General features: G+C 41.2%; 2 protein-coding genes across 2 annotated transcripts; one reads left to right on the top strand and one right to left on the bottom strand.

Moving 5' to 3' along the window:
* Positions 1–7,948: 7,948 nt before the first annotated feature.
* On the bottom strand, positions 7,949–9,490 carry LOC134193530 (zinc finger MYM-type protein 1-like). The gene has a single exon (XM_062662357.1). The coding sequence runs from the start codon at positions 9,488–9,490 to the stop codon at positions 7,949–7,951; it is 1,542 nt and encodes a 513-aa protein (XP_062518341.1).
* Positions 9,491–17,322: 7,832 nt separating this feature from the next.
* Positions 17,323–20,127, top strand: LOC134193529 (uncharacterized). The gene is made up of 8 exons (XM_062662356.1): positions 17,323–17,678; positions 18,040–18,103; positions 18,223–18,318; positions 18,375–18,425; positions 18,804–18,848; positions 19,086–19,130; positions 19,226–19,261; positions 20,047–20,127. The coding sequence occupies exons 1-8, from the start codon at positions 17,413–17,415 to the stop codon at positions 20,125–20,127; spliced, it is 684 nt and encodes a 227-aa protein (XP_062518340.1). The 5' UTR covers positions 17,323–17,412.
* Positions 20,128–21,489: the final 1,362 nt, after the last annotated feature.

Genomic DNA, 21,489 nt, shown 5'->3' with positions numbered 1-21,489 from the left:
TCTTTAATGTAAACTATAATTTGACCTTTAAATGTGCATATCCATTTCATGCTAAGTGCAACGTAATCTGATTTTATCTAAACTGCAAAGCAAATTACAGAAAAGTGTCAATCTAATGACTACATATTCAAAGTTTGTTAACATCTACTTGCTAAAACAAAACACAAATATAACTAGTATAGTGTCTCACTAAACGTTCAAGTCTGAAGATTCCCAATAACTGAATTCTTTGATGGAAGGCCGATTTTTAGTCATGGCACTTCACCAAGTTAGCAGCTAGCCTTAATAGTCTGAAACATACAAGAAGGAATGTTAGGACGTACTGTACCTCCACGCATGACCAAAAGTTTTTCCAACTGCTTCACACTTCAACACTCTGACCTTCAAAAGGCTCTTCTTCAACTAACATTTCAAATGCAACAATGCCCAACGAGTAAGCATTAGTAAGACGCAACTGTTCAAAACTAAGTTCTCCTGGCAGAACTTCAAAACAGAATATCGCGGAGTGCTTTGAGGGCAACGATCTGGCAGACCGGATTGAGATAACTGTGGCAGACTCTGCAACACTAAGACCAAAATCACTCAAATTCGGCATTTTCGTTCTCACTCTTCACATCGCAGTGTACTATCTGATCAGTGTGGAGATATACCAGAGCATAAGCTACTTGGAAAACTTTCTTCTTAAAATTCTGTTAGATTAATAAAGATGGCATGAAACAAACTACGAGGAAGGTACTCCATGACAATGACAAGATGATTCTGGTCAATAACTGCTACAAAGAGTTTTGACTGTATTGCAATGATCGAGACTTGAAGGTATTGCTATTTCCTATACAAATTTGTCACGCAACTTTGTCGACATGAATTGATACAAGAGCTGCTTGAACGCAGTTCCTTTGAAATTTGCAGCATATAGTTCTCCTTATTATCGTTTTTCAATAGCTTACCATTATGCTCCAGTTGTAGAGAAGAAATGTAATAGCTAGCTTCATCCCAGTGTTAGAGGTATATTCTCTCAAATATATGCTTAATGTCTGCATGGTTCTTCGCCAGAGAATTTCCACTGTTCTCAAAATTACTTCGTTGCCCATAGAGAGCTGATTGATAGTACATATCGCCTTTCATTATCAATAGCCATGATTTTCAATAAGTTGATAACCCTTAATCGTGTTGTTCTTCACTATTTATCTCGACGTACTATTTTCGTTTATGCATATGTAATAAGCACCGCTGGTAAACTCAAATTGTGTATTAGAAAATAAGAACACAAAGAATGACTCAATAGATAGCAATTTACTGAGCCATCTGGGCAGTCACACTTACGGTCTAGTCATGCAGGTGTCAATTACTATGCACTACATTATTCTACTCCCTTTAATCCTAGGCTCGTCCTCAAGCCTAATATTGCAATCGAACTGGTGGACTTCGAACATGTCGTCGATATCGAGCACTACTTTGGTTTGGTGGATCTTGTGGAATAATAGGAGGGCGAATTTAAGTGGACACCATTGCTTGCTTGTTCCGTTGTTGCTGCAAGGATCTGCTTGCTATGGTTGAATTCTGCGACAAATGCGAGTTACATAAACAATTTTTCTCTTTGGACCATTTGCAAATTTCCAGCATAAATGGACTTCTAACTGACTGCACAATCCAACCTCTTTCCCATCGTGGATCTAACTTCTTTGCAGTTGGTATTGACAGCCTACGGTGTCACATGCACGGAAAGAGCGCTTCGTTGCTTGACGATCATAGTTCTCTATCTGGGTTTTTGCCGAAATTGCGACCTTAGTTTCACAAAGCCCTTAATCTCTTCCAGCTTGTGTGTAAGTTGAGCTTGATAGGATTCAAGCTCAAATGTAGTTTCTGGCTGCAAGCTATTGGTTTGAGATGCTCTTCCAAACTTTAGACCAAATGGTGACATACCAGTAGAAGAATTTACTGTTATTCTGTACACAAACAATACCAATGACAGATGACACTCTTAGTCATGCTGTTTTGAACATATTCTTGAAGCATAGTAGTAACGATCTCTCAGGCGCTCCACCATCCAATCTCTCCTTTGTAATAGGCTGTAGTTCTAGATTGTTCTATGCCAAATGCATCCAATGTTTGTCGCAACAACAAACTTTCAAAATTTAGGCCTTAATCTGAGTAAATGTTATCAGCAATTCCAAACTTCGAAGATAATTGCACTAGCTCTGATTTAATACTAGAAGCGGTTTGGTCTTTTAACGAAATGAATTCTGGCCTCTTGGTAAGATAATCTTGTATGAATAGAAGGTTTCTGTTTCCTCTTGACAAGATTGGCACCTCTAAAATGTCAACTGAAACCATTTGCCATTCCCATACATATAAAGACGATTATGGTGTTATCGCAGATGCAAAGTGTATAGAAGACACATTATTTGTCTAGTTTTTCTAGTTTTGTAGTCTTTGTGTGTGTAGTGTTTTATGTAGCTCACGATGAGAAATATAATAATAATAATAATAATATATTTGTCCCAGATATTGATGGAAGATGAACGTCTAGCTGTATCGCTTGTCTCAAAGCTAGCTGAGGAGCGCGTTCCTTGTTGGGAAACCAGGACAGAGCTCGAAAAGTCGGCATCTGGAATCACTAAAGCTGTTCGGAAGACCAGGAATAGTTCTGGGCGTAGGGCGACTGGTCGAACTATCTCTCGTGCGATGTCTGATTTGAATTTGGCTTCAAATCCCGCTGACAAGACTACTGTGATGCCCAAGGTTCCTAGCGAATCTTATGTTTCGGCTAACAGGAACGGCAATGCAAAAAGACGACGAAAATGGACGAGACAAATGAACAGGGAAAGTGATGTTTTGATATTACCACTTGCTATTGTCATGCAAGTTCTCTGCTTTCAGAAAACCCATGCATAAGCTGCGGTGTGAATGAAATCCTTCGCTGACTGACGTCTCTGAGCAGCGTTTGGCAGACCAGAAGTGATATCTCCTGACTTCTGGAAGTCTGACTGCACCAGAGTTGGAGTAGATTAAACGCGAGGCCGCACGGGATGGAAAGTCGGTTTCAGGTTTGTTATCTGTTACGAATGATGTTTGTCCTGGTGTGCAGATGTCGGCGTTGGATGTGGTTTCTGCTCTATCAGCTGATAGTTCAGTTGTCACGCCTTTGCTTGACAATGTGTCACCTTGCATGGCTTCAGTCAGGATGGCGCCTGCAGCACTTGGTGGGAAACCTGTCCTGCCAATGATGTAAGAGGATCGTGAGTTGCCAATCACTTGGAAGATGGCTCCCTTGTTCAGTCAGTCATTGTTCTCTCTAAGGACTGCTCATCTGCAAGAGATAGTGGTGATATCCTATCAATAGATGACACTTTGGATTCAGTTCATTGCAGTGGTGTCAGGGAATTACCATCCCCTTGTGACTCTGTGAGCTCTGATCTGATGACTACACATCCTAGTATAGCATCTCGGATAGAATGGATAGAAAATCCTACATCTTAACTCAGTCCAGACTGCTGCCAAACAGGGGGCGGTCTTTAGCTTGATAGTGAGGCTGCTGTGTACCCTGTACTTCGTGGAGAGTTTCTTGAGGAGTTGCAGAAAGTCAGGCAAATTCCTATCTGTGAGAAACAATGCCTTCCAAGGATCTTAGTAAAAAGTGGAACCCTGAAGCTTATTGGTGATTTAACACGATCAACAATCCGTTGAAGGATGAACTAGATATGAGTGAAATCAGTTACCTGGTATACTCTACTACTTCGCTAGTGTCCAAAGGCGGGGCTTAAAGACGACAAAGTCAACCAAATCTGAACCACCAAAATTGAGAAGAAGGCTGTATATGGATATTCTCTCACTTCGACGTGCAATCTCACTGTTGCTTGGGGTTAGAATGTGTTCATCGTGCATTCTTATGTTACATGAACTCCGACTTCTCCGGCATCGGTTGAGCATTTCCTTTTTTGAGAGTTGTAAGGTCTATATCAATCGATTGAAAATGGAACTTAAGTCCAAGTTCGAGCGGACCAGGACATTGGAGAATAATCGTAAAAGACTTCACCAGAATGGTTTGTTTCAACGAGATGCTGGACGGTTTTACAGAGAGCTGGGTAAGCAGACTATCCAGGTCACTTTCCCACCATCCGAGTCTGAGATCGAGCAGAATTGGTGTAATATCCTAGAAACTGAGGTACATCACAATGAGTCTGCGTTCTGGCTGAGACGTCAAACGGATGGCGAGACGCACCGGAGAGATGAGCAGAAGTGGTTACCTATCTGAGACAATGAGGTCACATCGTGTCTCAATAGGATGGGGAACTGGAAGTCTCCCGGTCCAAACAAGGTTTATGGTTTCTGGGTCAAGCGTATCACGTGTCCTCACACTGATCTGACTCGTACCTACAACCTGATGATTAAGAATCCAGACTGTGTACCCAACTGGTTCTCTCAAAGAGTAACCACTCTGATTCCTAAGAATAACAAGACTGACCAGGCCAAAATTACATGCCTATCACGTGTCTGTATGTCTTCTGTAAGACTCTCACCTCAGTCATTATTAAGAGGATTGCAGGGCATTTGGATTAGAGAAACCTCATGGCTCCGGAGCAGAATGGTTGTCGACAGGGATCTTTTGGTGCAAAGGAGCAGCTGTTGATCACCAAGCTCCTTACCGAAGACTGTAAGACAAGGCACAACAGCTTAAGCATGGCTTGCGTGGAGCACCAGAAAGCTTATGACACCGTGCCACACAGTTGGTTGCTCCAATGCCTTCAGCTGCCTAAGATAAGTCCAATATTGTGCAGGTTCCTTTCACGTGTGATGAAGAGTTGGAGGACATCGATTCTGCTTTCTTGCGGAAACAGTACGATCAAGACAATGCTTATGCAGATCAGGAGGAGTATTTTCCAAGGTGGCTCACTTTCTTAACTTTTCTTCTCTATGGCTCCCAATCCTCTGAGCGAGCAGTTGAACAGAAACGGTTAGGGCTACCGGATGACCACTGGTCATGGAAAGACTGCCAAACATCAGCTCATCAGTCATCTACTTTACATGTATGATCTGGTATGATCTGCAGCTGTATGGCAAAAACTCTGATCAGTTGGATGAGTTGTTGCACACGGTTCGTACCTTCTCTGATGACATCCAGATGAAGTTTGGTCTGGACAAATGTGCTGTTTCACACTTTTTCAACGGCAGGCTATCTGAACACAACTCTGGAGTGACTGTAGGAAAATCGAACACTATCAACTGTCTGGAACCGGGTCAAGTCTACAAGTACTTGGGTGTAGATGACAGTAACGGTATTCAGCAAAGGACGATGCGGGAGAGACTCCGTCGAGAGTACTTCCGCAGAGTGAAGTTGGTTCTCCAGACTGAGTTGTATGGTCGGAACAATATTCCAGCCATCAATGGGTTTGCACTACCGGTTCTCAATTACGGTTTTGGCGTCATTCATTGGGAATGCACTGACCTGCAGCAGCTCGATCGACGGACCAGAAAGCTCGTCTCTATGCACGGTGTCCACCATCCTGCTGCAGACGTTGACCGACTGTACGCTCCTTGCAGTGATGGGGATAGGGGGTTACAACAGATTGAGTCGACATATCAATCTTGTATTGCGAGGCTGAACTGTTACCTTGCTGACAGTTCTGATAGATTCATGCAAACGATACGGGAGTGTGACTCTGGAAAATCTTCACACTCCATCAAGCGCATGGCTTGTCGCTTTACTTCACAGCTGCGGAGGAGTCTTGCTTCGGACGAGAAGTCGCAGAAATTACACAGGAAGACATCCATCTCGGTTGAAGATGGCTTCGAGCAAGCGCCTAAAACAGATGCGAGATATTACCGTACGTGTTGCAGTTCTATTCGTGTGCGGTCCTGGAACGGGAAGCCTATGCATGCCCAAGAGAAAAAATCCCTCGGAGTCGCGCCGGTACCGGGTCGGGATAGCAGCGAAGCCGTCAGGATGGCAGTGAGACCTGTCGGGATTTCGCCGGATGGTAAGTGATTCGACGCGGTCCCAAGCATAGTCCGCGATTCCAGCTATAGCGCCTAGACAGAGACCTGTCGGATTTCGCCGGATGGTAAGTGAGTCGACGCGGTCCCAAGCATAGTCCGCGATTTCCGCTGCGCCTATAGATAGAACCCCGAGGTTTATTAGCTAATGTTCCCGGATAAGTCCAACTGGCTGCTAACGTTAGGTTCACTGACGAAGATCGTAGATGTTGCTATGTTTCTATGGATGGGATCTCCAGTGAATCTATTTGTTGATGAATATGGTAGTTGAGCGTACGCGTGTACTTGTACAGGCGATCAAATTTGTCCTACATGCAGAACTAGAATCTTCTAGGATTTTGAGGAAGACGACGTACGAGATCTTTTGTTAGCTACAATGGGTATGTAATATTGTGAACTGCTGTTTTAGGGCTCTTACAGGTTTACCGTTAATGCGATAGCGATAGTGGTTCGGGTGTTCTAATCACAGGAAAAATGGTCTGGGTGACCAAGTTTGATTTGGGCAGGATTTGGCGTGACAGGATGCATGTATGCATGCTTGCTGCATTGCGTAGGGTTAAAATACAGCTGGACTGCTATGAAAGTACAGTACTAAAAGCTTGATTATTCCGCCGGGCTCAAGTAAGACTCCAACCCCTATTTTGCATGGCCAAGGCTCTAAGATTTTCACGTTTTTTAATTTAATTTAATTTACGGTTAGCTAAAATTTGTATACTTAGTTGTTGCAAACTGACAGTTTTGTTGGTTAGTCCAGCACAGTGTGTAGAAATGAGATAACTTATAATTAGTCATGTTCAATAACATTGTCTGTAGGGAAATGTATTTCAATGTCGATCCTGCCATTTCTATAAGAATCAGTTTTTCAATGATGTTTGTATATGGCAGGTACCACCACATCCTTGTGTTTACTACAACTGGAAATATTTGGTTTTCTACTAGTTCATCAAGTGTTGCATCACAGACACTTGTTAGACATGCAAGGTGCTTTAGTTTGTGAAGAGTGTCTATAATGGCATATAGAATTGGTGAACTTGGTGAACAACGAATTTATCTATATTTCCATATGGAAATTCATTTTTTCAAACTTCTACAGTGAGAAAGCCTCTTTTGCTGTGTTGATAGCTTCTTGATGTAAAAACTTTGCACCGTATTTTTGAAATTTTTGTATTATACTATACAGATAAATTGTACTTAAACGGCTAATTGAGATTTATACTCTGATGTGTAACTGCATGATTTACATATTGATTGGTCAATTTGCTTATCTGTCAGTTCACTCTGTTTGTCCACTTGTTGTATTTTTGTCTCTGTTTGTTTTGTTTGCCTGTCTGTTCAACTGCCTGCTTGCTAACTTGTACTTTAATTTATGTGTGTTTGTCTGTGTGTGTATGCATGCATGCATGTCTTATATGTGGATACACACACACACACACACACACACACACACACACACACACACACACACACACACACACACACACACACACACACACACACACACACACACACACACACACACACACACACACACACACACACACACACACACACACACACACACACACACACACACACACACACACACACACACACACACACACACACACACACACACACGCATGTACGTAACCTCTTCCAAAAACCTCTTCCCTCTTCCAACATCTAGCAGCTCTGCCGCCGCTGGAAGAAGGGTGTGGCACATAGTTCAAGGGTTGCATTAGTCCACGTTAATGGCGCGCGAGAGAAGGAGATGTTTAACCACTCAGAGGCGTCGGAAGCAAATTTAAAGTGGTCCGGCCTAACGCGCGCTAGGTGGGCGTGATCATATAACGGTTAACGCACGCTAAACATTTCTCTAAAAGCTTGAATACCATACAGAGAACGCAAGATTAACACTTAGTAACTACTAGAACAACATGTGTCAAACCTTACAAGGCTATTTCTGTACGTAAATCTACATTGAGCCAAAAACGTTTCTTCTGTGTTCTGATTCCCTACAGAAATCATCTATGCATAGTTCTAGATCAAGACTATCACATGCTTCTTTGTGCACATGCAACATTAAAAGGTGATTTAACCTTGCCTGTGTCATAGTGCACCGAAGGTATGTTTTAACAATGCGGAGAGCTGAGAACGTTCTTTCACTAGTTGCATTTGTTGCAGGAGCAACAAGGATCAAGCGTATAAGTTTGACCACCTTAGACAACAGTAGTTGGCCGGGTTTCCCTAGTGACTTAACATAGTCCACAACATCCATCAGGGCTGGTGTGACTGCCGTTTCTCTAAAGTGAGAATACAGTATCAATAGCTGCGTCTGGAGGATATTGCTGTCAAAGTCTGTGCAGTACAACTCCTGTATGCTAGACAGGTCATCCGTATAGCTCTCTCCAGCAGCACCCTTCAGAAGTGTGCATTCAAGCTTGCTGTATATCTTATAGTGTGGCTGGTCAAATCTGCTTTTGATAGACTGAATTGCCATATCGAAAGCGGAAAAATACATAACCCGGTAATGATCTTCTATACATGTTGCGAAGTGTCCCGAACTTCCTTCATCATATCGGCAAGGACGCTTCCTTTTCCGAGGAAGGGAAGGCTCTGCAACATCTTCTTTGCTTTGTTTCTCTATCAACTTTTCCCAGAAATTTGAGAATTCAGTTTCTGTACGCATTAGTGCAAGAGATTTGATGGTAAGTTCTGCTAACACTTGACCTTGTGCAGCAGACATCTTCTTGTGCTGAAGAGCTTTGCTCAGATTGTCAACCAACTTCAAGACTTTTTCTCCTAATGCTACTCCAAAGAGAAAGTCAAATGAAGAAAACTGAGCAGCAACACCAGTACACCGAGCAGACATCTCTGGGTCTCGTTTTGCCATATCTGCAAAACTGTCTAAACTGGATTGGATGACCGAAAAGTTTTGCATAACACTCTGTAGAGAAGCTGCTCGAACGGTCCATCTCGTAGGGCATAGTGTCCTAAATCCAGGGTATTGAGGAGCCATCTCAGCTTGAAGTCGCTTGTACTCAGACTTTCTTTTTGCTGAGTACTTGAGAAGTTTTGACAGTTCAAATGTTGTGTCAAGGGCATATTTGATAGGGATTATGTCTTTGATGGTGTCTTGGCAGGCTAAATTGAGGCTATGACCATAGCAGTGAGTGAACAATGCTCGTGGTTCATCTTGAGTGAGTTGAGCAGCAACTCCTGATAGACATCCTTTCATCACAGCTGCACCATCATAGCACTGACCACGACAGTTGGTCAGACTAAAGTTCATACGAACAAGAACATCCCTGATAATTGCTACAATGGACTTAGCATCAGTTGAAGCAGTGATGTGCAGCCCAATAAAATCCTCATGAGGCTCTAGGTCTTCATCCACCCATCGTAGAACTATTACAACCTGCTCCTGGGTACTTGCGTCAGTGGTTTCGTCTACTATAATGGTGTATGGTGTGCCTTCAAGTTTGGCTGAGACATCTCGAAGAATTCGAAGTGACATCACCTTCAGCAGCTCATTCTGTATGTCTGCACTTGTGTACTTATTTGTCTTTTTCTGCAACCAATCGGAGAGATCTGTAGAAAGCTCACAAAAAAGACGAAGGAGCTGTGACAAATTGCTATCAATCTCTTTGGTGAGGGCGGAACCGCGGAGGGCAATACCTTGACGTGCCAGGAACCTCAGCGCCCTGAGAATGCGAAGGAGGCTGGCCCGGTTTCTCTTTCTGTCTTCAACCAATTGAGTTCTTAGTAGTTCACCAACGTGCTTTGTTGTGGCAGGTAGCGTGATCAGTGACTCAACCGCTTCTCTGTGGCAGTCTGATTTCGCGTGTGAACGAAATAAGCGGGTGGCATCATTCCAGTTTTGAACTCCGCGATAGATGAATGCCTGCTCAGCAGTCTTGCATTTCAGCTTGCCAGACTTCGCAGCCTTCACACAGACGTGACAGAACACTTTCTCAACGGAGTCGTGCCAATGAAGCCAAGGCCAGTTGTCGAACCAAGCAGCTTGAAATGATCTTGATTTTGGAGCTTTTTTCCCAAACGAAACTTTTGGAAATGAAGCACGGCGAGGCTGACAGGGCTGATCACCGACATCTGAAATCCCGTCAATCTGCATATATAGCACACGGAAATGGTTAGCGTGCGCTCTATCTACCGCTGCCGTGTCCTCGCGTTGCCAGCCTCATCTTTGTGACTGAGCGTAAATTTATAAATTACCGCCTGAAAATCTAGCTGTACAGAATGCTAACGTAACTAGAAATATATTACTTATTTAATCAGTTAACCCTAAACCGGAAGTATACGCTAATGCCGACTGGCAAAAGTCCATTTTTCGAAAAGTGGTACGGCCATGGCCGTGCGGCCGACCCCCTTCCGACGCCCCTGCCACTTGCTGTCTTTTGTGACAAGCAAGTCACCAAACACTTCTGCTTTGTTGTTGTAGCAACATTGTAACGTGCACATGAGCTTGCAAATCTTCCAGTTTTGGAAGAGCGTGGCCGTTTATTGGTCGCAGCTGTAGCTGTTTCAACTTCTTTTGAACTTTTTACAGACTCTTTTGGAAGAGGCTGGAAGAGCCCAATCGAATGCCCCCGAGGTGTAATTAGTTAATAGTTGATAGATAGTATTGTATTGAGGACCAATTTTGACTTGGACAGTGATCAAAGTATGTACAAAATGCATGTCTATGTGTCATGAGCAAAGCGTGGATATGAACATGGACAAATTGTGCATATCTAGTGTATTCGGGTAATTTGAGAATTTGCTTTAGGGTTAGGCATGCAGGTTTTGTGAACGCTATCTATGGTTTGTACAGGAGATCAATAGATTGTGTCGAGCAATTCATGGATTGTCCATGCATACACTTTGCGTGCAATATATACACTGTACATAATGATATAGTTTCACAAGTGATTATTTACACCAACAGTTGTGTTAGATTGTTACAAATGCAGCATATACTACATGTCCATACGTATGATAACAACAGCTAAATACCATTCAGTCGTGTTCAAGGACATCATCCAAGAGAGATATATATTTCATGGTTGATCCTTCCATTTCTATTAGAATCACTTTTTGTACTATGTCGATAGCAGGTACCACCAAATTTGGTTTTTTTTAGAGCAACTGGAAACACTTGATTTCCTACCAGTTCGTCTAATGTTGAATCACAGAAACTTGCTCTGCAGTCGGGGTACTTTAGTTTTTCGAAACTGTCTATAATGGCATAAAAGGTTTCTTGATGAAGAATGAATTGGTTGATTTCATATTTAAAATGATTCTTTCGAACTTCCACAGTGCTAGAGACTCGCTTGCTACGTAGATAACTTCTTGCTGTAAATACTGTTCCATTGATCTTCAGTTGTCTGTAACTAGCTGTTTCTGTGGATTGGGTGGTTGAATGATATTGATTTCTGTTTCTCATCAGGCTGTCCAATTGGTTTAGTGTTGCTCTTGTCAATTCTTGTTGCTCTGGTTTACCTAAGGGTTCTATGGTGGTAGCAGCTGCAGCTGTATTTTGTCTAAAACAGAACTTACAGGAAAATTTATGTGCAAACGTGGCTAATTCATTACAAAATTCTTTTTGGTATTACAGATAAATTCTACTAAAACTGCTAATTGAGATTTTTAATATTAAGTCTAACTGAATGAATATTGTACATGTACAATTAGTCTATTCCGTACAGTAATTTTGCCTGTTTGTCATCCTGTTTGTCTATATAGCTATATTTTTGTCTTTGTATTTACATGTTGTGGCTTTGCTATATGTTACATATATTTGTCATGCGCAAAGTGTAGATATGGACAAACCGCGGATATCTAGCTTTACCGGGTAATTTGAGAGTTAGGGTTAGAGTTAGGGTTAGAGATCAGGGTTAGGGTTAGGGTTAGGGTTAGGGTTAGGTATGCATGGTTTGTATTGGCGATCCATGGATTGTCCAAATCTGCACTTTGCGCACAACGTTTATTGTGTGTGTGTGTGTGTGTGTGTGTGTGTGTGTGTGTGTGTGTGTGTGCGTGTGTGTGTGTGTGTGTGTGTGTGTGTGTGTGTGTGTGTGTGTGTGTGTGTGTGTGTACACACACACGTTGTTTCTATACCAGTGTGCTTAATTAACTATCATGGTGTACAATACTGATATATACTGGTCAGTTTAATGAAACTGTCTTTACTTGATATGGTTTAACAGAATTTGATTTACCTGGCTATGGACTTTATTAATCCAAAATTCCTTAGAATTAAGACACCTGCTGGTGGGAAGCTTTTGTTCCAGTTTTGGTGTAATAGTTTTGACACAGATCTCATGAGGCTAACACAATTTGCAACCTTTACATAAGAGTGCTCATGAAAAATTATGGTAATTCTATGTAGAAGCAGAACGTGCCTGGCTGAATAGATGTCTTGTACCATGTATCAATTTCTTAATGAGTCCATTGATGTTTTCGAACCAAAATAGGGAGTAGCCCCAAATTGGTCCCCCATATATGCACAATGTGGAAGGTGACGTAGTAAGTGCACATTCATTGTTGAGTTTTTTCTTCCTACAACGGTAAATATTAATTTGCAAGAGTACTCCATACTTACATTTGTGGTGTGTGTGTGTGTGTGTGTGTGTGTGTGTGTGTGTGTGTGTGTGTGTGTGTGTGTGTCTGTCTGTGTGTGTGTGTCTGTCTGTCTGTCTGTCTGTCTGTCTGTCTGTCTGTCTGTCTGTCTGTCTGTCTGTCTGTCTGTCTGTCTGTCTGTCTGTCTGTCTGTCTGTCTGTCTGTCAATACATATATTTTCAAACATGGAACTATTATACATCACTGCAAAGTACATAACAATAACTAAAGTCCAACACTAGTAACAACATAAAACTTGTAAACTACATACGAGAGGCTAGACGCTAGAGCTAGGTACAAGATACGCAAGTCAGAAGAAACGAATCCAAAGAAGACCAGGAGATGGTGACGACAGAATCCGAGAAGACGCACTAGGCCACGAGGGCAAGATAAGGCTGCGATAATCCCAGATGCTGAAGTCACAAGATGGACGACAAGACGAAGAGGTAGACGAGATGATGACGACAAAATCTGGAGAACACGCACTAGGCCACAAGGGCAAGGTAAGGCTGCGATGATCCCAGACACTGAAGTCACGTGCACAAGATGGACGACAAGACTAAGGAAAGACAACATGATAACGACAGAATCTGGAGAAGACGCACTAGGCCACGAGGGCAAGGTAAGGCTGCGATAATCCCACACGCTGAAGTCACAAGATGGACGATGAGACGAAGATGAGATGACGACGACAGAATCCGGAGAAAATGCACTAGACCACGAAGGCAAGGTAAGGCTGCGATGATCCCAGACACTGAAGCCACAAGAGTAAAGACAGAACGCAAACTCGATCACAACAGAGAAACATAAGCCACGGAAACAAAATACGACGAAAAGCAACTCAACAAAAGCGTTCATTCCAGAAACGGGGACTCCATACAACCGAATAGGACTGACGCAACCGACGAAAGCGGAAAGAACCGCTGACGCCAAAAAGAATCCTGAGAAAGCTCTCCTCTTCTGTTGATGACTTCTACTTTGCAGAAACTGTAGGTTGCAAGCACCGCTTCCAGTCATCCGGGGTCTGTCTGTCTGTCTGTCTATCTGTCTGTCTGTTTGTCTGTCTGTCTGTGTGCACGTGGGCATGCATGCGTGCGTGGGTGTGTGAACAAGTGTGACAAAGTTTCTTACCATACAAATTTTCAAAGTGACAGCAAAAGATGTCTAGATATTTGTATGCTGTTTCAACATCTGATACACAGATTTTTGCTTGGGAGAGTCGTCTTATGGCTGCTACAAGCAATGTAAAATGGATGTAATTATCCAATGGCAATGTGCCTTTGAGGACTGGCAGGCCATAGTGAATCAAAAATGATCGAAACTCATTTGCTAGATTTGTGAAAACTCAGGTTAGTTGTCAAGTTGATCTGGGTATTTGAACTCACCATTCCAGTTGGACCATTCCGTGACTGAACGGGGAACTCTAGTAATGTGTTTAGGTATGTCTGTAATCGATAGAAATCTTTTGTTGACTAAAGGTATCTAGAGAATATAAATGACAAACATGATAATAATTATTATAAATAGAGAAATTGACTTGAACCTTAGTCAGCAGCAGTCTTGTGTCTTTTGATAACCAAATTTCAAAAAGTTTTTTTGTAACTCCACGGAGCACACAGTGCATCCAGTCGATGGCACAAGACCTGACCAGATCTAGTGATTTCACTCTAGCTAATGGGCTAACACCCTTCACTCCATAGATCTAAATATTAGATAAGTGTTTAGATAGGTACTGTGAGTTGTCAAACAGTGAATTGTAAGTTGTTTTACATACTGTTGTTCCTGTCTTGAGAGCCTCCTTGCTATGTTGTTGCAAGCTGGCATTGTCTCTTAGAACAACATTTTTCTCATATGGCCAAAATCAATGCAATGGATTTTCTGGTAGTGTGGTTCCACTCTGCAGACAAAACTGACAAGATTTTTCTCCATTGTAGTACTTCGTATTCATGACAATGGCTCTTGCTGGCAGGTCGAGTGTCACCAAAAGCAGTCTTGCTTTACAGATCTTAGACCCATATGCTGTGTCAATAAGAATACCTGTATGTAACCATAAGCCCATTGACTCATATGTCATAATCAGCTACAACTTCTTACCTGTTTCTTCTAGGTGTACTAGCTCTTCCATTATTGGTTTCAGAAATAGGTGCATTGGTGGTTTGTATGGCTGAAACCACAGTCCACAGACAATTGTGTATTTGATAGAAAATCTGTAATTGCGTACTTTGGTATATGGCAAGTTGAAATCGACAGTGCAAAATCTAACAAATACCTTAAATGTGGTGGCAACTCGTTGATAGTAAGATAGACTGGCCAAAGGCTTTGTGTGGAGGACTTGTACACAGTAGCACCATCAGTGTTCAGAGTAAATGATATGTTCCATGATGACTGAAAGTATGGATCTATCTCTGTGAGGTTGCGATACTGAGCACTTGAAGTAATATCAGTCATCTCAGATGGATTGCTGCCTCGTTCGTTGAATGACCTTATAATTTCTTCGCAAAAGTACTTGTCTACACCAAAAGTCTACTTTCAGACAAATGAACAACAACAACAACAAAGGCCCAAACCTGAAAAGAACTGATTAAGTGTATCTGAGATTTTTAGAGTGATGAACTCGTGGATTTCTGGACGTAATGGCACGCAGGAACATTAGGGCAGTTGTGTCCTTCTACTAACACTTACTTGCAACAGGAACAGAACTTTACTGCACTCGTCTCTGGCGTCTTTGACGTTGACCTTATGAACTTCTTTATTCTACAAATGACAGTAAGTTGTTCAGCATGTATTTAGTTGTTTCACATTGTATTTTTTAAACCTGTATAGCGATGTAAATGCTTTGTGTTTTTTTAGGCAAGTGAGCGACTAGCAAGTTTACTAGATCAGCAGCTGCTGTCATAGTTAACTTGTGCTTCAGTACAAACAACATGATTAAAACAGCACTGGATCCAACTGTCATTGAAGACCCTGGAAAGATGAAGTCTTCAAAAGCGTTTGCAGTCATGTTAGTATTATCATTGTCATGATTGTTTTCAGTATTGTCACCAGTGTTCTTAAACCGAACAACATCATCATCCTCTTCATTGTCGTCGTCGTCGTCATGATCATCATCGTCGTCGTCGTCGTCGTCGTCATCATCATCATTGTCATCATCATCATCATTGCAGTTACCATGCTTAAATCCACTACTATCATCTCCATCTTTATCAGCTGTGTCAAAGACACACAGATCTACATGTACATGACATGCATCATGTCTAGTCATTACCTACCATCCATTGAAAAGGTTTCATTGGGGATCTCACACTCTTCTAAATCATTATCTTGTCGACTTGTGTCAAGAACATCTGTGACCCAAGACAAGACAATAAAGTATTTTACTGCCCGTGTGATGCATGTGAAATCTGTCTAATAATACTTTACTGCTAGAAACATTCTCTTGTGATTGGTGTTGTTTATGAACAATTAAGATTAATTAAATTAATACTAATTTAATCATTGCATGCATTGACGGTGTTTGTGTGGGGTGTTCATGCACGCGCGAGAATTTCTAGCTCACGTGAATGTGCCTCAAGGCTTGGACTCCTCTGTACTGACGACAATATCGATGCAGCCTGCGTTCTGGTGTAATCAGCTGACAGTTTCTCTAGTGTCGACCGCAGACGCTTTGGCATGCTGTCCGGATTGCACAGATATTCCCGATAATGGAGTGGGCGGGCACCTCTGGGATATCGCCTAGTTTTGCCTGATGTTTCTTCATTCAACTGACTTTCAGGTGTTTTCTCTGCCATGCTACTCTATTCAATAAAGTTACGCATGCTCCGCTAAAATGTTAAAATGTAGCAAATACATAAAGAGGATTGGTTGCCGCCGCGAGACTGTGCATTTTCATTCACAGTTGACTTTTGGACGCTTGCTGTTGCTCGTTTTCGCTGAGTGGTCTATAATCGAATGATGGCTGCAGAACTAGCACGTGCATCGGCATTTAGTAGTGGTAAGATCTTATTATGATATTTCAATTATCAGCTGGCTATCAGTGGGTTATCAGCGCGGGTCAAAATCTTTCGTGACTCTGCTAGTTTCATTTAACGAATAGGTATATTTGACGAAATACTTCTATGTTGTGATTTTCTTTGTTTTAGCATGCTAGTCATATTTCGTGAAGATTGAAGTCGGTGAATGAATTTCATAACTTGGCGGGAAAAGCTATTATTTGTTAAGTAGAGAGTCTCACGCTACTGCAAACCTACAAAGCATGCCTTCACATTACAGTTGTCTGACACTACATTGCGATACGCTAACTATCTTCGATCGCTATCAAAATCTTCTCTACTAAAAAACACTGCCTAGATTCAGGAATGTCAATGTAGGCTCAGCATGCAGCTGATAGTGCAGAGTACCATGGCCTAGCCATAATCGATCGTGCGGTTATTTGATGACAGTAATTCTTGCTTTGCAGTACCTTTGATTTTGGTTTTAATTGCTATAGGTCTCATGTAGAGTATATTTTGTGTAAAGATTTGTGAAGTCGGTGACTTGACCCAAGGGTTTCGTGCTAACATGCTCGTTAGTTAGAACATCCAACGATTCGATTCATTCTAGACACCAGAATTATAGTATTTTCCTCTCTGGCAAGGAAGGTTCTCACACTGTTGATCGTGTAAATGATTAGACCGTCCTGTCATTCCTTCGACCGCACTCCCGGATGTCATCGCTGATCGCTGTTCTCGTTCTGCTCTCGCAAGTTACTGTCTAAGAACTGATAGCTAATGTGTTGAATGATTTGACACCTTCAGCCTTGGAAGCTCCTAATAAATGCGATGAAACCATTCTCTTTCTACTGGCTACTAGCGCTTGCTAATTATTTCATTTCTAGATATAGCAACGGAGTTGTGAAAGCGGTAAAGGTCGCGTTTGTAGAAGACGGTGAGAAGAGAAGGGTATCCAAGGCGAAGGAATGGCGGATAAGACATCAGGATGATGAAGAAGCAAGATTTGATCTCCTACAAGTTGGAGACGAGGTTATGACCTACTTTAGCCCAGACAAACAATTTTATCTTGCCATGCTGATTGAGCTGGAGACCAAGTAATACTACATTTTCTGTTTTTGTGAGTGTTCCTGCAATACTGTGTTCAGTTCTGTAAATTACTGTAATATATGGTGCGCGTCCTAGATAGTCTACTGCATGTATGTGCACACTGCATCAGTTTCAGTGCTTTTTCAAGGCGACTGAAGCCGCTGTGGATTGAGGGCCTGGGCAAAGACAAAGTTTATTGTATGTTGTGGTATGGTTGCGGTCAGTCAGTTGGTTCAGTAGTTCTGTACATAGTCTCAGTGTGTCATATACTGTCTCAGTGTGTCATATACTGTCCACTGTGTTTGTTGTGTTTTAATTAAGTACTCTTTCTGTTTTATTCTTGTCATCTCTCAGTGTCCTTTGGTACAGAAAAATGGCAAGACAAGACAATCCAATTAAAGCAGCGAAGAGACAACTTTCGTTGGATTATTTGGTACTGTACATTTACAAATAATTAATTATAATAAAAATAATTAATAATTTACAAGTAATTTAAAAATTAAATTAAGTAAAGAAAGGAAATTATTTTTGTGTTTATTGTTTGTGTTGAAGGAAGAGGCTGTCAATGTTGAAGCCAAGAAAATTGCAAGCAAAAAGAAAATGTCTTCAGTGGCCAGTGCCAAGGCTATGGAAAGAGACATTGTCTTGGTAAGTCGTACATTTCTCAACTAGTTGTGTTGCAACTGCATACTCCAGTTTTATAGGGTAGCTCAACTAAAGATGAACTGGACAATGACATGGTCTACTGTGTTTCTGTACGTATCTTTAAATTCTATTTAGAATTAATGGTTTTTCAGATACGGAATAGAGCCAGTAGTTCAAGCGTTCAGTATTTGGCTTTAGTAGGTGTCTGATATGTTATGTTGTCTACTATTTGAAGAGTATAGCTGTATGCATTTGTAGAAGTTTTCACCATTGAAAGATTTTGGAAGACCAAGGGTTTATTTGGTCATTGATTGTTTTGTTTGTGTACTACATGTGCTTTTCGTTGGATGGAAAAATCTCGAGTTTCCTTGCCGCAAGCTTCTCTACAAAAGATGAATATAGCTTACATGTTTGTTAATCTTTTTTGTCTGCGTGTAACCTCTACTAGTTGGCTGGCTGACTATTGCTGAAAGTATTGTTTTCATTAGGTGGAGGGTTCTCGAGCTTTTTTACAGCAGGCTTCTCTACAACAGGTGAGAAGGTTACATGTTTGATTGACTTTTCTTTGTCTGCATGTAACCCCTATTTAGCTGGCTGACTATTGCTGAAACTATTGTTTTTTGTTAGATGGGAGGTTCTCGGGCTTCTTTACAGCAGGTCTCCTTACAACAGATGATTATGTAGCTTACATGTTTGCTTGACTTTTCTTTGTCTGCATGTAACCCCTATTTGGCTGGCTGACTATTGCTGAAACTATTGTTTTTCGTTAGATGGAAGGTTTTCGAGCTTCTTTACAGCAGGCCTCCTTAGAACAGGTGAGTATACATGTTTGCTTGACACTTCTTTGTCTGTAACAACTAGTTGGCTGGTTGATTAGACATAATTTGCTGACACTCTTATTTTTCATTAGACGATGACGCAAGAGTCTCAGAGTTTCTCACAGCAGGTGAGTAGCTTAAATGTTTGCTTGATTTTCGTTTGTCTGCGTGTAACATCTAGTTGGCTGACTGTCTACATGCTAAATGTACATTGCTAAACTACTGTTTTAGTAATCAGAGTTACATTCATTGTCATTTTGTCTATTAGTGAAATACGTTTGAACTATGTGTATTGCTTTCTTTATATTGCCCATCAATCTATGCTATGGTGCTTTTCCATGTGTGAGTCTCACACCAGTTCAGAATGAAAAATATACGTAAATATGTAAAATATGTAGGAAAAATGACAAACAAAGTCTTCCTAAAATCTGTTTTTTCAACCTCCTCGTCTAATAATAATAAACAGCAAGTCTAGTATCAAGTGTGTTCACAAGAAGTTTTCATTGATGAGTGTGAGTTTCTTGTGTGTGTGTGTGTGTGTGTGTGTGTGTGTGTGTGTGTGTGTGTGTGTGTGTGTGTGTGTGTGTGTATGTGTGTGTGTGTGTGTGTGTGTGTGTGTGTGTGTGTGTGTGTGTGTGTGTGTGTGTGTGTGGTGTGTGTGTGTGTGTGTGTGTGTGTGTGTGTGTGTGTGTGTGTGTGTGTGAGGTGTGTGGGCATGCCTATGAAATGGATCATTCTTGTTGAATGGTATTGATGGGCATTTGAAGATCCATACATATGTTGTAGTTTCATACTTGTGGTGTTATGGTTGACAAATGATACAGCATACTGTCGGCGTTCCTACAACCAGATGCTTTGTTACATACTGCTCTCAAATTGTTTGTAAGACTAATTACTAATTGTCTGTTGATAGGCTGAACAGACAGTAGCACAACAGCAGGTTGCATGGAATCTGTTTTTGCTTTTGTGTCTTGGCCTGCATGCTAATGAATGAGCAAGTACTTCCAAGTGCTTTATGTAATTATGGCCACCACATGTATTAGCCAGAAATGAATAACGGTTTACGTGCTTTCCCATAGTTTGCTGATTGTGCATGGTGCAAACTGACAGTTGCACTAAATATGGTTGGAACATTGAATATATTTCCAATTAGACATGTTTCCAAGCAATAATGAAAGAACTGAAAGATATAAAGAAGTGACTGGGGAAGGTAGTAGAAAGGAAAGGAAGTGATCAAGTATGGCAGCACTGAACATTTATAATATACATACATACATATATGTATTGTTCCAGAACGAAGAAGTACAGGACGTTGGTGGCAGTAAAGGTGTGATGAAAACATCTACAGTTCAACTATAATCAGCTGTGAAAAATAGATATACGTTTACTTTTAGTGTTTGTTGGGGACCGAATGTTTGAAATCAAAGTGTCAAAAATCAGCATATAGAGGCAGAACATAGTGCAAAGAATTCCCAGGCTCTTGCTCGCAATTTGTTAGACTGTCTGCTGACAAAGAGGAAACAAGCTGACAGAACCTGCTATGGTAGTGCGACAAAAAACCGAATTCAACCGAACATTTTGAGAGCTATAAGAAGTACGTGTATAATTGTGACAATTGCGATTGATGATGTCTAAGCTCTTTTGTAGGTCATTGTTTTGCTAAATATCCATCAAGCAACGAGAAAGCTGAATGGATTAGAATAGTAAAGGCACTAACTGACAAATGCCATGATCAGAGTCGTCGGTTTCAAATAACTCAAAATTGATTTAATTACAACGGAATTGTTTCAAATAAGTAGTATATGACTATCTGTTCTTCGTCTCTTCATTTCTTCTCATCCCTTTTTCCCGTGTTAATTTTTAGGTATTTAGATTTCAAGTGTGCCAATAGCAAATACTACCACTTTTTAAATTTTGTGAATCATCTTTGTATATCTATTGCTACTATGCATGTGCTGGGACTACTGTAGCTAGTTTTGTTTGATTTGTAAAATCAACTAACTTGCAATTTCTACTAAAAAATTCACAACCACAAAATTAATAAGTAATATACAAGCTAAAGCACAAGACAAAGCTAAAGCCAACTACAAGCAAACAGCTATGGCATCATCTACATCCTTGAAAAGAACTGTTCTATAAAGTACGACAGCTAACTGAACTTTATTGTTAAACTAATTGATCTTTGGCTGTTGTATTTAACAAAGGTGAACAAGGACATTCTCTATGTAACATTGAAGCATAGCTAAGCACAGACACCGAAAGTACATCAACAACTATACCTTGCAGGCATAACAGGTATGTGAGCGTGTGCAGGTGCGTGCGTGAGTGTGTGTGTTGTGTGTGTGTGTGTGTGTGT

This window comes from Corticium candelabrum, chromosome 17 (assembly GCF_963422355.1).
Source record: "Corticium candelabrum chromosome 17, ooCorCand1.1, whole genome shotgun sequence".
Classification (NCBI taxonomy): Eukaryota; Metazoa; Porifera; class Homoscleromorpha; order Homosclerophorida; family Plakinidae; genus Corticium; species Corticium candelabrum.
The sequence above is the reverse complement of the archived record's forward strand: the minus strand, read 5'-3'. Positions and strand labels throughout refer to the sequence as shown.